The sequence below is a fragment of the Dromiciops gliroides genome, chromosome 3 (genome assembly GCF_019393635.1).
Source record: "Dromiciops gliroides isolate mDroGli1 chromosome 3, mDroGli1.pri, whole genome shotgun sequence".
Classification (NCBI taxonomy): domain Eukaryota; kingdom Metazoa; phylum Chordata; class Mammalia; order Microbiotheria; family Microbiotheriidae; genus Dromiciops; species Dromiciops gliroides.
In genome coordinates, this window is record NC_057863.1 from 616,785,371 (window position 1) to 616,802,781 (window position 17,411).

General features: G+C 42.9%; 1 protein-coding gene across 1 annotated transcript in view; it reads right to left on the minus strand.

The window, feature by feature from the left end:
* Positions 1-1,759: 1,759 nt before the first annotated feature.
* Positions 1,760-17,411, minus strand: part of ACTL8 (actin like 8) — a 28,057-nt gene continuing 12,405 nt past the window's right edge. The window contains 4 exon segments of the mRNA XM_043993846.1: positions 1,760-2,520; positions 11,351-11,731; positions 11,734-11,783; positions 16,539-16,707. Coding sequence (XP_043849781.1) covers positions 1,780-2,520; positions 11,351-11,731; positions 11,734-11,783; positions 16,539-16,707 — 1,341 coding nt within the window. The 3' untranslated portion in view covers positions 1,760-1,779.

Genomic DNA, 17,411 nt, shown 5'->3' on the forward strand with positions numbered 1-17,411 from the left:
CAGATTGATTTTGCACCTCCAATAAAATGTAAGCTCTCAGAGATCACAGATTATTTCTATTCTTATCTTTTCTTCCTTTGGTAGTTGTATCTCCAGTGTCTGAAATGTGGTAGGTACTTAATAATTGCTTTTTAATTGAATAAGTGCTGTTCATCCAGGAGAGAAAAAGAGGAGGGAGGGGAATAACTCTTCAAAAGTTTTGAAGTTCTGGCTTTGAAACTATTCTGAGGGATTAGTTTTGTTCTGCTTGGCCACAGAGGGTGGAACTGGGAGAAAGGTGTGGACACTGCAGTGAAGAGGATTTTAAGTTTGGTGTCAGAAAAAAAATTTCTAAGCCTGAGAGAATTATCCTAAAGTGGGTCACTTATCCCTCTTTGGAGAACTTGAAGCTCAATAAATACTTGTTGAATAAACAGTCAATGAGTTTCTTTTTCAGGAATGTGTTGTAACCACCTACCCAGCAAGAAACTTTGAATTTGGTTGACATTAGGTACCATAGTTTTATCTTGTTTGGTTTTGGTTTTGTTTGTGTTTTATTTCAATAGAAAAGTGGCATGATCAAATCTGTGTGAAAGGAAAACTGTGTAGAGTTGTGTACAGGCATGGGATTCTCAGATGCCCAAAAGCCTGTCATCTCTCCTCCTGTACCATTCCTTGTGCTCCAGAGCTGGCACCCCACCACCACCATCATAAGCACCTCCCTCTCCCAGGAGGCATTCTGTAAGTACTCCCCGCTTTCCCCTTCCTCACCACCTAAGCCATCATCACAATGCTTTCAAGTTTATTGGGGTTTCATGTACAGTTAAAAGAGGCATTTCAGAACTGGACAGCTCCTCTGTGAAGGCTGGTCAAGGGCTATGTGCAGGATATTGCCAGTCCCACAGCACAGAGCTGAGGCCTCAGAACAATCAATCTCTCCCCAGGCAATAGGGGAGGGCTCCAAGTATTGGCAACTCAAGCCCAAACTTCCTCCTCAGACCAGACAGCAAATTTCTACTGTAATCCCTTGGCTATGAAGGTGCCAATCATCCTCCCCACCTCCATATGGGCACACATAATCCAAACAGTGCATCCCAAAAGAACATGTCCTTCTGCAGACTGACCACAGTCTGCCAGACTGAGGCTCTGACAAACATTTGAAAAAAGTTAGTTTTGCCTAAGGAGGACTTGCTGTAGTAGGTGGACATCTACATGCTTATTCCCTGAAAGGATTCAGGAAAGAAAAAAAAAGGGTGCAGGAAGATGAGCCAAGATCCTGCCTCAGAAAAGGGATGAAGTTCTCTGCAAAGTCCAGCCACCCCAAACCTTCCAAGTCAGGGTAGTAGCCCCATTTTGGGTGAAGATTGGAAGTACCAGCCCCCAACGGAACACCTAAAGACTCACACTGAAGCCAGGATGCAGCCTGGGTGTGGGGAGGACCAGACCTAAATTATCTAGTAGCAATTGTGTTTAATCCCAGCTCTATCCCTTATACCCCCAGATAAGGAAGCTTGGAGGAGCTACTACTCACTACTATTCTCCTGCAACATTCTTTCCTGTATCCCTAAACCAGAAATCCATTGTAAGACAACCTATCATGATATCACCCAATGCCAGAGAATAAAAGGAGCCCCAGGGTCTGGAACCCTAGAATACAGCAAGTTCCCCCAGTCCCTAATGTTATAACCGTAAAAGATGCTTTCTTCAAGAACCAAGTTTTTCCTATGCCCGACTGCCATTGCCCATCAATCTATCCCCATGATGGGAAATTCTTCCAATTACCTCTTCCCTAAAAGGTCACTATTGCCCTACTTCTTGGTATTCCTTGTTGGTCAAGCACTGAGAGTTGAAGGTTGACAGGCAGGACAAGATGGATCCTCCCACCCACGGGAGGTACATCCGATTTGGCCGGGACACCACCTCAGCTGGGGACCAGTGGGGTCTGGTGGTATTCAGCTCACAGAAAAGGCGCTCTGGGAAGCCAGAAAAGAGGGTATTGCCCCCAGAAAGGACCACATGAGAGAATAACGTTGCCTGCTCCTCTGAATCACACGTTTTGATTGTCTCAATAATTTCTGTGCTTAGATCTAAATGTGGCAAATCATGTTGGGTGGTTGTGAAGAATATATCAGGATAGGTAAACAATTCCTTAGGCAGGGTGATGACTCTCCCATCAGGGAGGACAGTCACTTCAGGGGCACTGGACACCCAATTAACAGCAGGTCCTTTCTGATTAGGATGTCTGCTTACGTAACAGAACTTCTCCTTAAGTGCGTCCATATCATACCGCTGGGATAGGCTGGACATGTTCATGTTTGCATTAAACAGAGTCTTGTATATTAATAAACTGATATCTAGCCCAGCCATCTCAAACATCTTGTTGGTTAAATATTTAATTCTGCCATTGCAAACAGGTGTTATGGAGGTGACACCAGACCCAGAGTGTAGGATCAAACCAGTCAAAAAGCCAGAGCCAAAAAGACAAAGCTCAGCCTGGTTGCCAATATACAGAGATGGGACGTTAAAAGATTCCATCATCACCTGGATAAAGGAAAAAAAAAAAAACTCGTCATGGGTCTGAGAAAGAACTGAGCAAATCCCCACCCCACCCCCACCAAGTAGACTGGGAGCTCCCTGAGGGCAGGACTCTAAGGGGATTTTGCCTTTCTTTGTGCCTGATCAGCCTGGAACATCCCTAGTTGTTTTTTTCTTTCGTTTTTTTTTTTTACATCCTTAGTTCTTAATAAATGCTTGTTTGACTGACAAACTGACTGCCATCCCTAAGAGTCCCTGCCACAGAACAGAGTTCAGAGGCTCAAGCCACTACAAAAAGTACCACAAGATAGAGTGGCCCACCCCCCACCTGACTGAAGGGAAATCCCTTCCTTCCTGGCTTTTATCATCCTTCCAGTCTAACCCTAAATTATTTACTGTCACATACTTGTCTTTCCTATTAAACTGCTCAGCTTCAAGTTTCCCTAAGGTGACATCCCATCCTTTCCCCTTGCCTGGAATCAACTCCCGTCTTTTCTTGGAGCCTCAAGTTTTCTTTAAGGATCAATTCTAATGAGACCTTTCCTGATCCTCCAAGCTGTTGATGCTATCAGCAAGAAATTGCTTGATATTAATTTTGTATCTGTATGTTTACATATATATATGGGTCTATGTATATATATACACATATGTATTTGTGTTTTTATATAAGTATAATAGACAGGGTGTTCCACAAGTCTTAGTATAGTTTTTTAGGCACATACACGTGTGTCCATATGTACACCAAGACTGGGCACACCATACACATACACACATTGAGCAGGAAGCAAGCCTTAGACTTCTGGACCCTCACCCCTAGAGATAAGGGGTCCAGCAAGAATGTTGGCATCATTTGAAAAACCCATCAGTGGGAACTCGGGGGCTGCTCCTCTCTTGATAAGCCCCTGTGATGGATTAAAACTCCCAGGCTCCAACAGCAAATGGCTGCTCTTCACCTGGAAAAGGCCCAATGCTGATGATGCATGGGAAGAAGATTCCTTGCAACTTAGTGGGAATGAGTTCTCTGTCCCCCTACATAGACCAGCATCCCATCCCCTACCCTTAATTACTGCTGACATGCCTGTATGTGTACCTCAGTGAGCCACTAGACAGGACTGCCAAATTGATCCTATTCCTGCCATTCCTCTTGCAAGGGTAATAAATCATGATGGTGGTCAGCACTTCCAGATGTCCCTCCTTCCTTTCAGAATCTGAGCCTGCTGGCAAGTTTAGCCAGACCACATATATACATACACACACGAATATGTGCACACACATGCATGTTTGCATATATGTTTATATGCATGTCTCTAAGTGTGTATGGACATATCGTATGTGTATATTTCTTCCCCTATCCCAACTAAGGAAAATGGAAGCTCCTTGATAAAGAAGGTTGTCTTTGCATCCCCAGTCCCTAGACCAATATCTAGCCCCTAGGTAGAGTTTGATAAAAGTGTTAAAATTGAAATTGAGGGGGCAGCTAGGTGGCGCAGTGGATAAAGCACTGGCCCTGGATTCAGGAGTACCTGAGTTCAAATCCAGCCTCAGACACTTGACACTTACTAGCTGTGTGACCCTGGGCAAGTCACTTAACCCCAATTTCCCCACAAAAAAAAAAAAATTGAAATCGAGTCCTGGCCTTACAAAGAATCTGGATTCAGTTCCCAGCTGTAACATTTACTAATTATGTGTGGTCAAGGAAAGATTACTTGCCTTCCCTCAGCTTTTATTCCATCTGTAAAATGGGAATAAATGTACCACAATGTACCTCAGGCTTTTTTGCAAAAGACTCCCTTCCCCTCCCCTCTTAAAGAACTATGGAAATGCTCTCTCTCTCTCCTTCTGGATGCTTGTCTCTCTGGGTTTTCATCATGCTCCTCTCTGATGACCCCCTTTTTACTTGATAGACCTGACACTTGATACTGACACTTTTACTTAATAGACTTGATAGAACCCTCAGTGATCAGTCTCCTTTGCTAAATCACCATCGTACCATACCCCCTTTGAGTGTTGTCCAAGGTCCTGTCCTTGGCTTCCTCTTCTTTCTCTATACTCTCTTACTTGGTGACCTCATCAGCTCCCATGAGTTTAACTATCATCTCCATGCAGATGATTCCCAGATGTATATATCCAGCCTCAGTCTCTCTCCTGAGCTCCAGTTCACCCCCTCCTTGGACATTTCAAATTGGAAGTCCCATATATATATATATATATATATATATATATATATATATATATATATATGTGTGTGTGTGTGTGTGTGTGTGTGTGTGTGTGTGTGTGTGTGTGTGTGTGTGTGAGTGAAATTCAACTGTCTCAAAGAGAGCTCATTCATTATCTTTCCCCTAAAGATCCTCTTTTCTACCAAACTTCCCCGTTTCTGTCAATGGTATCACTATTCTTCCAGTGTCCCAAATTACTAACCTTAGCATTATTCTTATCTCCTCTGTCTCCCTCACCCTATATAGCCAATCATTTGCCTAAACTTATCATATGGACATCTATAACATCTCTCAGTCACATGGCCACAATCAGGCCCCTGAAGTCTCCTAATTGGTCTCCTTGCCTCAAATCTCTATCCAGTCTAATCCACCCTCCACTCAGCTTCCAAAGAGTTTTTGCTTAAACCCAAATCTGACCATGTCACTCCCTTATACATGGGAGTCCCTTCAGTGATTTCCTTTTGCCTGTAGGAGAATATAAATTGCCTTTGTTGGGAACTTTAGAGTCAATCTATCTTTCCAGCCTCACTACCCATTACTCCCCTTTCTGCACTCTGTGATCCAGTTAATATGATCTTTTCTTTATTCCTCAAGACAAATTTCTATTTCCAATCTCCATGCCTTTGCACTGGCTGTGCCTCATGCTTGGAATGTACTCTCTCTTCTCCTCTACCTCAAAAAATATCCCTCTTGGGGCAGCTAGGTTTTGCAGTGGATAAAGCACCAACCCTGGATTCAGGAGGACCTGAGTTCAAATCTGGCCTCAGACACTTGACACTTACTAGCTGTGTGACCCTGGGCAAGTCACTTAATCCCAATTGCCTCACCAAAAAACAAAAACAAAAACAAAACACCAAAAAATATCCCTCTTCTTTTGAGATGCAGCTCACACACCCTTCTCTATGAAACCTTCTCTCATTCTCTCTCCCTCCCCAACTATGAGGGTCTCCCTTTTTAACCATCTTGTCTTTATTCTGTACCTATTTATGTGTGCATGTCTCCCTGGAGACAATGTAAGCGCCCAAAGAACCCAAATTACCATCCATACTTTGTAATCCTATCCCCTAGTACAATGTTGGCATACAACAAGCACTTAATAAGTGCTTTCTGACTGATGAACAATCAACTTCACCAATGGTTCAAGTTGAATCACCCAAGAATCAAAATATGAACATGTTTTATAACTATACTAACTTTAAAATAATTTGGGATATTTATTAATTAAGATCTGGGAAAGATGTTAGAGATTACTCAATTCAAAAGCCCTATTTTGAAGGTGAGAGAAGTAAAATCCAGAGAAGGTTCAAAAAGGTGAGGTGCTGTCCATGTTTTTTGTGGGGCAGACAGGATGGGGTGACTTATGAATGGGGCTGGATTTGGGCTCGGGGCCTCCTAAATCCAGAGCTGGTACTTTGTCCACTTTATCACCTAGCAGACCCATGATGACATCTTTAAAATAAAGTTAAGGGATAAGAGAAATGAACTGGAAGAAAGGGAAAGGGAGAAGAGGAAGGGTGTAAAAAAGCTCACATATAAGAAACAAGAAAAAGCTTATGGAGCAGAGGGGGAAATGGGGAAGGAGTGAGGAGTGAGTGGGCCTTACTTTCATCAGAATTGGTTCAAAGAGGGAATAACATAAACACTCAAGTGGGTATAGTAATATATTTTTCCCTGAGGGAAAGTGGGAGGGGAAGGGGGAAAGGAGGGGGAAGAGGTGAAGGAAGGGAGGGAAGATAGGGGCAGGGGGAAGTAAAAAGCAAAACACTTTTGAGGAGGGATAGGGTGAAAGAAGATACAAAATGGAGTAAATTTCAAGGGGAGGGAATAGGATGGAGGGTAATACAGTTAGCAATAGTAACTGAAAGAAATGATGAGCAGGATGATATCAGAAGGATGTATGAAAAATGCAAACCATCAGCAGAGAAAGAACTGATGGTATTTGAATACAGATTGAAGTATAATTTTATTTGTTAGTTCATCTTTTTAAAGTTATTCTGTCTGTTTTTTTTTCACAACTTGACAGAAAGGTGAGGTGAAGGGTCATAAAGGTAGCAAGTTACCAAAGTGGGGGTGGGGAAAGGATTTGAGTCCAGGTCCTCTGACTTTGAGTCCAAGAGATAGAAAATGGATTCCCCATAAAAGAGACATTAGCAGACTTCTGGGGCGGAGCCAAGATGGTGGAGGAAAGGCAGTGAGCTCCCGAACTCATGACACAATCACTCCAAAAAACATCCAAATAATGCCATAGGAAAATCCCTGGAGCAGCAAAACTCACAGAAGAATGTGCTGAAATCATCTTCTAACCAAAAACAGTTTGGAAGGTCGGAAGGAGAGAACTGCTGTGCTGATACGGGAGTCCAGCCCAACACCACAGTCACCCTGACACAGATCCAGTCCCAGGAAGGCCTCACCAGAAAAGTAGACCCCCAGAGCCTCTGAATCAGCTGAAGCACCAGTGTTGTCTGGAACTAAGCTCACAGTCTGGTGAGAGGGCTGAGCCCTGGTCAGGGGGGAAGACTATAGGGCTCTATGCTGGTGCTAAGGCAGAACTTGGATTTTACACCCCTGCTGAGAAACAGGTGGTAGGCTCGAGTAGCAATGGCCCAGGTGGGGGAGGGGCACAGGCTCGTCAGAGCTAACAACCACAACACACAAAGCTGGTTGATTAGCAAGTTGGTCTGAGGTCAACTAAGGACCAGGGAACAGGCCAGGCAAGTGAAGAACCTGATTCTCCTTAAATCATACCACCTGGGACTTCTTAAGCTTGGGATACTGCAGCCTAGAAACAGTGCCCCACTTTGAGGAGCTAAAATCCAAGTAAAAGAAAGGCAAGATGAGCCAACAGAGAAAAATGAGGACCATAGAAAGTTTCTTCAGTAACAAGGAAGACCAAGGGGCACCCTCAGAGGAAGATGTCAACATCAGGGCCCCTGTATCTAAAGCTTCCAAGAAAAATACTAATTGGTCTCAGGCTATACAGGTGCTAAAAAAGGACTTTGAAGATAAAGTTAGAGAGGTAGAGGAAAAAATGGAAAGAGAAATGAGGGTGATGCAGGAAAGACATGAGAAAAAAGTTAACAGCTTGAAAAGTCAAATTGGCCAAATGGAAAAGAAGGTACAAAAGCTCTCTGATGAAAATAATTGCCTAAGATTGAGGATTGAACAAATGGAATCTAGTGATTTTATGAGAAACCAAGACACAGTAAAGCAAATCCAAATGAATAAAAAAATAGAGAAATATCTTCTGGGAAAAACTGCTGACCTGGAAAATAGGTCCAGGAGAGATAATTTGAAAATTATTGGTCTACCTGAAAACCATGATCAAGGAAAGAGCTTACACATCATCTTCCAAGATATTCTTGGGAAAAATTGCCCTGAAATTCTAGAAGCAGAAGCTAAAATAGAAATTGAAAGAATCCACCAATCACCTCCAGAAAGAGATCCCAAAAGGAAAACTCCTAGGAATATCATAGCCAAATTCCAGAGTTCTCAGGTCAAGGAGAAAATATTGAAGCTGTCCAAAAGAAAACTGTGGAGCCCCAGTTAGGATAGCACAAGATCTAGCAGCTTCTACATTAAAGGACTGGAGGGCATGGAATATGATATTCCAAAGGGCAAAGGAAATGGGATTACAACCAAGAATCACCTATCCAACAAAACTCATCATTATCTTTTAGTGAAAAAGGGGACTTTAATGAAAAAGAAGACTTTCAGATATTTGTGATGAAAAGACCTGAACTAAATGGCAAATTTGACTTTCAAAAACAAGACCTTAGAGAACCACAAAAAAATTGGAGCTGGGGGACATACCTGGCGTCATACAGTGGGGAACTATCTTGAGTCCGAGGCTGGTTTTTGGCTAGGATCCCCCCCCTCCGAGTCCAGGGATGATGCTTCATCCACTGTGTCACTTAGGTAGGTGATGACATCTTTTTTCTTTTTAATTTATTTAATTTATTTATTTTTGCAGAGCAATGAGGGTTAAGTGACTTTCCCAGGGTCACACAGCTAGTGTCTAGTATCTGAGGCTGGATTTGAACCCAGGTTCTCCTGAACCCAGGACCGGTGCTTTATTCACTGCACCACCTAGCTGCCCCCGTGATGACATCTTTAGGGTTAAACTGAGGGGTGAAGGGAATTCACTGGGGGAGGGGGAAGGGCAAAAGTGAAAACCTACATGAAAGTAACAGGAAAAGGCTTATGGAGTAGGGGAAAAGATGGAAGAGGAGCAGGGCAGTAAATGAATTTTACACTCATCAGAAAAGGATCAAAGACCTTAAACTCATCAGAGCTGCCTCAAGGAGGGACTAACACACACACCCAACTGGGTGGAGTAATCTGTTTAATCTGGGCAGTAAATGAGCCTAACACTCATCAGAATTGGCTCAAAGACCTCAATCTCATGAGAATTGGCTCAAGGAGGGAATAATATACACACTCAATTGGGTGTAGTAATCTCTCTAACCCTGCAGGAAGGAAGGGCAGAGAGGGGGAGGGGACAGACAGAAGCAAATCCCTTTTGAAGAGTGATAGGATGAAAGAAGATGGATAATAGAATAAATATCATGGGGAAGGGAATAGGAAACAGTTAACAATAGTAATCGTGCAAAAGAGAAAAGGGGAAAAACTTGTACAAAAAATATTTATAGCAACTCTTGGCTAAGAATTGAGAATCAAGGGAATGTCCATCAATTGAGGAATGATGTAAAAAGCTGTGTTATATGATTGTAGGGGAATGGTCTTGTGCTATAGGAAATGACAAACAGGATGATCCCAGAAAAACCTAGAAAGACTAATGAACATCGATGTATAGTGAAGTGAGCAGAGCTGGGAGGACATTGTGTGTAGTGACAGCAGTATTGTTCAATGAGCAATTGTGAATGACTTAACTACTCTCAGCAGTGCAATGATCCAAGACAATCCCAAGGAACTAATGAGGAAGCTTACTATGCACCCCTATAGAAAGAACTGATAAAAAGAACACTTGTGGATTGTACATATATAACCTGGTTGCGATCTTGTGGGGGGGGGGAGGAAAGGGAGGGAGGAAGGGAGAAAAATTTGGAACTCTAAATCTTATGAAAATGAATGTTGAAAAGTACCCTTACATGTAACTGGAAAATAAAATAAATGTTTGTTGCTGAAAAAAATAAAGAGACATTAGCATTATTTTCTTTTTCTTATTTTTTGCAGGGCAATAGGGGTTAAGTGACTTGCCCAGGGTCACACAGCTAGTAAGTGTCAAGTGTCTGAGGCTGTATTTGAACTCAGGTCCTCCTGAATCAAGGGCCAGTGCTTTATCCATTGTGCCACCTAGCTGCCCCCTCATTAGCATTATTTTCACTTCTGTCTTCCAAAGGGCATTTCCAAGCTAGCTCTGGGAGTCCTGCTTACCACATCACATTCAATGGCAATCCTCTTCAGTGTATCAAAAATAGGGCAGAGACTTGTAGGGTAGAAGACCAATTTTAGGGCCTAAATTCAAACTCTACTTATGATACCAACTAGCTTAGTGACCCCAAACAAGCCATTTGACTATGAAGGAGTTGGTCTGAGACAGGCAGAAATTACATACAAAAAATAAGTTGTGATCTGCATTAGAGATGGAGGGAATTTCATACTGACAAGATCTCACACTCTTCCTATATTCAAAGGACCAGAGAAGAAAATAGGAGGGAATATGGAAGAGCTATATTGATCCAATTTCCTTATTGTAGAGAAGAGGAAAAGGTCCAGGTGAAGTGATCCAAGAAGTCCCTCCCTTCCTCCAATGGCCAACTCAGATACTATTCTATCCCAGGAAACTTTTCCTGACCATTCTCCTTTTCTTCATCTTCAATATCCCTACAAGTTGTTGTCAAATCAGTCAGAGCCCTTTCCTAGATCTGTCTTCACACCTCCCTCCTCTGTGCATTGTAGTTTGTATACAGGTCTTCCCTTCCATTCCATTGTGAGCTCCCTGAAGACAGGATCTGGTTGTCTCCATGGTGGTATCCATGATGCTGGGCATAGGATAGACTCTTCTTGCTTGCTGAATAATGGAAGTGATGACAACTGCAAAGGTTGTTAGATCCTGATATCTTCAAAGGAAGAAGTTCTGACCCAAACCCATAATAAGGGAATACACCTGCCTCCTCTCAGGGTGAGGGAATAGGGAGGTTAAATGTAACATATGCCATTAGACACTGTCACTGAATCAACTAGTTTTCTTTCAATGATTTTCACTGTTGGGAGGAAGAGTTCAAAGAGGAGGGTCTAATGAAAGGGAAATGACTAGTAGAAAAATGAGAGACAATGAAATACATCTGTTGAGTTGACTTGTCCCTGCTCTCTGCCAGAAACCCCCAAGCTTCTTCTATCCACTCGATAGTCAACCTCATCCTCACTCAATGACCTTGCTTTCTTGGCCCATGCTCTCAGCATCATAAGGACAGCTGCTCCTAGGCAAGGTAGAGTAAAGAAGTGCCATACTGTGTTTTTCCCAAGATCATTTCTGACTAGAGGCCTAGTCACAGCTCTGGGAAGACTATATTTTAGCTATAGGGCTAAATTGGCAGCCCTCAGCAATGCAAGGAAAGAAAGGGAAGAAGAATCATATGAAGAAGATACCATCTTACCTCCAACAACTTCTTCCGCTGAATCACAGGATTTGCTTGAAATCCTGTTACCAGCACAGGATGGTCCCCAGTCTTGAATCCAAGGAGATCATAGCTATATTTCAGAATAGTCTCCATGGCATTCCAGTTTGTGATTTGTCCTCGTTGCACAGGAAACTCAACAGCTAGAGTCCTGAGTAGGGGGAGGTTAATTAAACCTACAATTTTCCTTTTTGGGGGATTACTTGGTCCTGGGTCCTCTGGGTAGGGCTGGTAGCCGATGACTTCAGGAACTGCTACTATTGGTTGGTTTTTTCCTCCTGGGCCAGCTCTGCAACAGTCACTGCCAATGTCAATAACCATAGAAACCTCTTCCATCAGGAAGATAAAGGTGGAGCCAATGAGGGAAGAGGAGGGTGTCTGTAGAAGCAGATACCGTGGGTGTGACCTGGAACTTTGAAGGATAACAAACAGAAGAATCCTCAGCAAATGGGAAGCACTTGGAGTTTAGGAAAACACCAGAACTGAAAGTGGAAGAGGGAGAGAAGATTTTTTTCCCAAACCATCCTTTTTGGTTTTTTTGTTTTTGTTTTTGTTTTTGTTTTTTTAAACCATCCTTTAGCAATTTCACATGAAGCCTTCTGGGATAGAACACTAGGCTTGGAAGCCAGTAGATTTAGAATGGAATTCTGACTCTGCTACTCTCACCCATGTGACCTTGGACATCTCTCTTATTCTCTCAATGTCTGTTTCCTCCTCTAGAAGAGGTAGTGGATTGAATCCATGGCTCTAAGGAACCTTCTCCCACTAATATCCTATTCTTCTCTGTTAGAGAATAACCAATTTGGCTAGATGTGTTTCCATGTTACCAGCCCAAGTTCTACCCAAAGTGGCAGCCCCCTTTTTTAAAGGTAAGGGAATGGATAGGGAATTAAGTTTGCCCACATAGTGGGCACATAGTCACATAGTGAGCCAGCCCCAGGTGCCAATTTCCTCTAGAATTTTGATGTAACATAGGTGTGGGGAAGCAAGAAAAAGGAAAGGCCAGTGTCATGACCACTGGACTAAGTGGAAACTGGTTTGTCTCAATGATTGTCCACAAAATCCTGTGGTCTCCTACGTATAGCATCTCATGTACACAGATCCACCTCAGAAGCAAAGTGGGTCTATAAGGTCTCCCAACATAGACCTTCAACCCACTTAGCCCAGTACTTGGTACATTACAATAAAGGATTTCTGCCTTCTCTAATTTGTTTGTATTCAGCATCAGATTCTAACCACTGGGATAATCGGATCAAACCTGGCAATGGATGGTAATAGGATGGTAATGATTATAAGAAGCTAAGTGACTGAGGGTAGTCCTTTGACTCTGGCCACAGAGGAAATTGGTTCAATAGTTACTGTCTGGGTTTCCCAATTTTCGGGACAAAGATTTGTCCATCACAGCTTTTTCAAGATCACACCCCTTTCCTTAAGCTCAGTTCAACTTAGAGACCATCCATCTAGTTGGTATACATTCTGAAAGTAATATAATAATAGTTATCAGCAATCACCACCTATGATTATCATCATGATCATCATTATCATTATTAACCAGGCACTGCACTAAGTATTTTACAAATATATCATATTATACTCACAACAACCCTGGGAGATAGATGCTATTATTATTCCCACTTTACAGTTGAAGAAACCAAGCCAAATAGAAGCCAACTGACTTGTCCTGGATCACACAGCCAGTGAATATCTGAGACTAGATTTGAACTTGGGTCAACTCAAGGCCTATCCTTTATTCACTGTGACACCTAGCTTCATTCTCCATTGAGGAAGGTCTCACTGCCACAGAACAATTCTAGGTAGAGGTGTGCTGGAGCCAGCTTGTGCCTACTCAAGAGAGTATTGTTAAATTTTCAGTGTAAGCATTTATCCTATGGAAATCAGCAAATGCTTCAAATGAGGGCTTGATTTTTCTGTTGTGTTGATTAGCTTGGCTTTAAAAAAGTAATAGAGGAAATCTCAATAATGCAGATTAAACATAAAAGTATATTGCACATCCATTTTTTTCTAAGATTCAGATGTTAATCTTCTATCAGAATATCTCTGGCTCCAGGGCTTAGGAAGATTTTTTTTTCTTATACCAAATAAAAATCAAGTTGTTTGTAAACTCAATTCTTCTAGTTCAAAACCCTGGAGCCTCAAAATAAGCCTAATCCTTCTTTAATATGAGGACTCATCAAACTAATTATGTCCCTTCCTAGGCCTTCCCTTTTTCTACCCTAATCATTCCCAGCTCCTCCTGTAGAGCAGGGTCTGTCCTACTATTCTATTTATAACCCTTACCAGAATGCATTGCACAAACACATACTGAATTCTTCATTCATTAATTCCTTTGATGAGCTGAGAGTTTCAGGGAACGAAGAAAGCCTAGAATTAGAGACACAGGGGATCAGATGTGGGGAAAGAATCCTGATTCTTTAGGCATGAGTGAGGAACCTTGGTCTCCCATAAAATTATGGTTCATGCAGGTGTACTGAGGGCTTCCCACTATATTATACCATGAAAGAACACCTCCTATTCCCAGATGTCTACTCTCTGATCCTGAGTATAGGATACTAGGCCCAAGAAGGGGAAGAAGAGGGGAAGGAGAACTGATGAAATCTAATAAAGTACCCCTAGCCTGTTCTCCTGTTCTGCTCAGATATAGGTTGTTTCAGAAGACTGTTTAGATGTTCCCAGCTCTGGTTTTCACTGTGAAAAATGTTCATTCATCCCCATCTGAGCAGATTTCCCCTAAAACTTTCTAAGTAGAGGAATTCCTCCAGTCCTGATGAAGTCCTTTCCCTTACAGGACAACTCCAGGGGTCAGAAATGTTTTCCTTATCTCAAGAGGAAGTCAAACAATTTATACACTCATTTCTTCTAGCTCAGAATACTAGAGGTGATGAATGAGACTAACCCCACATCTATAGGTATCCCTCCTTAAACTTTTCCTTCCCCAGATAAATTGTTCTCAGTTCCATCAAAATATATTTGTATTGCATGGCCCCCAAATGTCCAGGTTCAAATAAATCCTCAATACTCAAGCTATGGCATTACTAGTAAGTTATTAGAATCTCAGTTTCCCCACTTATAAAAAGGTGATAAGACCACTTATAGTACCTCTCTCACAAGGTTGAACAAAAAATCAAAGTGCCTTCTAAAGGCTTTCACACATCATACAAGTGACAGTTATTAGTGTTCCCCAGCTTGCCCTCCTCTGAGTCAGCCTCCTGTGTAAAGTGTGGTGTCCAGTACTGAGCAATCTCCTAGATGTCATCTGCAGGGGACAACAGGATTGTGCCTGAGTCCACTGAGAAGTTGAAGGAGGGAGGGAATTGCCCTGTTGACCCCATCCCTACAGGAGAATCCAGGATTCCTAGACTATCTTTCTTCTATATGCTATCTTTCTTGTCTTTTTTTTTTCTTATCTTTTCTTGTCTGCTATCTTTCTTCTCCTTCATCTGAAATTTCTCCAGGCTGGCATCCCTCCCTACCCCCTGCCACCATCACAGACTCCTCCTTCTCCCAGGTAGCTCTTTCTGCCTATTCCCTACCTTCCCCCATCACCACTTGAGAGGCCATCACAATGCTTCCACTTTGATTGGGTTTTCATGTATAACTAAAAGAAGACACTTCAAAACTGGACAGCTCCCCCTTGGGGGCTGGGCAAGGCCAGTTCCACAGCATAAGAGATGGTCCCCAGAACCCTCAGAATCAATAAGCATACACTCTAAGCCCATGGTTAAAGACACAATGATGTTCCTCCCTATACCTTCAACCCCTACACACACACACACACACACACACACACACACACCCCACAGAGGGAGAGAGAGGAATCTCAAAATACTCTCCTCCTTTTCCCCAAGACTTACCAGAGTCTGTCAGGCTAAGGCATAAAAAGCATCTGAAAAGGGTTGGTTTAGGTTTGATGTGGAGGGCTGAATACTCACATATCTATGCTCTGAAGGGATTAAATAAAAGGAGTGGAGAGTAAAGGAAGATGGACCAACTCATTGACTTTCAGGAAAGGGATGAGGTTCTCTAGAGAGCCCAACCTCCCTGAACCTTCCAAGAAATGAGATACATTCTCTCTCCATCCTCATATCCTTACCAAAAGATGTAGCAGCCTCATTTTGGGAGGAGACAAGAATTGCTCCCTCCCCAAGAGGGCATCCATGGCGGGAGGAGGGGGGGCGGTGTTGAGCTTTTTCCTGCTCTATCCTCTTCATAGCACCCCAAAGTGAATTTTCCAAATAGGATGTGAACTAAACCTTGAAATCTCACAGTTCTTGGATTCTGATCTAGCTTTCCTAACCAACACTTGAGAAACATCTCTTCCTGAATTTCTAAATCAAGTCCCATTATCAGCCAAAATTTCAGGCCATAAATAGAGCCAGCAGGGAGGAAAAAAAGTAAAAAGTAAACCCCAGGGATGGAACCCTAGAGCCAATCCATGAGCCAAAAGTTATAACCCGAGAAAATGAGACTTCCCTCAAGAACCAAGGGCTGTCTACACCCCAGCAGTCATTATAGCTTAAATGGTTCCTCTTGTGGAAATCTTGGTGGAAAAGTACCTATGGGAGTATATGTAGAGCTGCACCTGCCCCCATCTCATTGTATTTTTCTCTTGTTATACAGCAGGACTTGTAGGTTGACAGGCAAGACAACATGGAGCCCCCTATCCAGGGGAGGTCGATCCGATTTGGCAGGGCTATCACATTGCTTGGCCACAAGCCACGTCTAGTGTTACGCAACTCCCAGAAAAGGCGCTCTGGGTAGCCATCAAAAAGGGTGCTGCCCCCAGAGAGAACTACATGAGAAAGGATGTATTTGAAATTCCAACCACATGATAAGGCTGTGTTAATAACTTGATCACCTAATTTTTCTCCTGGTAAGCCAAACTGTGAAGGGTTGAAGAGAACATCAGGGTAAGTAAGATGTTTTTCAGTAAGAGACACAACAGTCCCATCAGGAAGGACAGAGACCTTCTTCTTCATAGAAGTCAAGTCACTAGAAAATTCATTTTGATCAGATATTTTGCTCACATAACATAACTTCTCTTTGAGGTCTTCCATTGCTTCCCTCTGAGACAAGTGTTTCATTTCTGCATCTTGGTTGAGCAAAGACTTGTACAATAATGAGCTGATATCTAGCCCACCAAACTCACAGACTGCTGTACGCTTAGAGATCCGTTGGCCTCTGAGGATGGGTGTGATTTGGGTGAGGCTTGCCCCACATTCTAATACCATGCCAGTCAAGAGGCCAGAGCCAAATAAAGCAAGTTCTGCCTGGTTGCCAATGTGCAGAGAAGGAACGTTGAAGGTCTCCATCATGACCTAGGGAAGAGAATAGGGAGGGGGAGAGAAATAAATACCATGGGTCTTTCCAGAAAAGGCTGAGTATATCACTCAAGTCAGTGCCATAGAAGAAAGTCTAAGGGCTCAGCCCCCTGCCAAAAGCACCATAAGGCAAGGTCCCGCCACAGATGACTTGGGGCGCAGGGCTCCAATCCATCTTCCTAGAACAATTTCATGATCCACCCTTCTCACCCCTTACTCAGCCTGTGTTCTGGCCAAAGTGGCTTATTTAATGCTCCCTATACAGGGCTTTCATTCCATCTCCCACCTCTGTGCATCACACAGGCTCCTCCCCCACTCCTTCCTGGACTCCCACCCAACCCCCACCCCAAAACCTGGGTCCTCTTCTCCTTTCCCTTCTAGGAACAGTCTCAGCTCAAGTACTACCTACTAAAAGAGACCACTGTCCCTCCTTCTAACTCTCAGCCCTTACTCTGGCCCTGTTTCTCCCACTTCTTAAATTATTTGTTAATTATTCTGCATATATTTTGTTTATTTTTTCTATGATCATATTGTTTCCACCCCTGGAGGATACAGATTCATTAAAGGCAGGTACCATCTGGCCTCTATTGATGGGGATACAGCTTCTAGCACGGTGTCTGGCATACGGTGGGTACTTAATCCATGCTTGTTGGATTGAATACTGGACTAGGATCTGTATTCAAATCTGAGGGTGTTCTGCT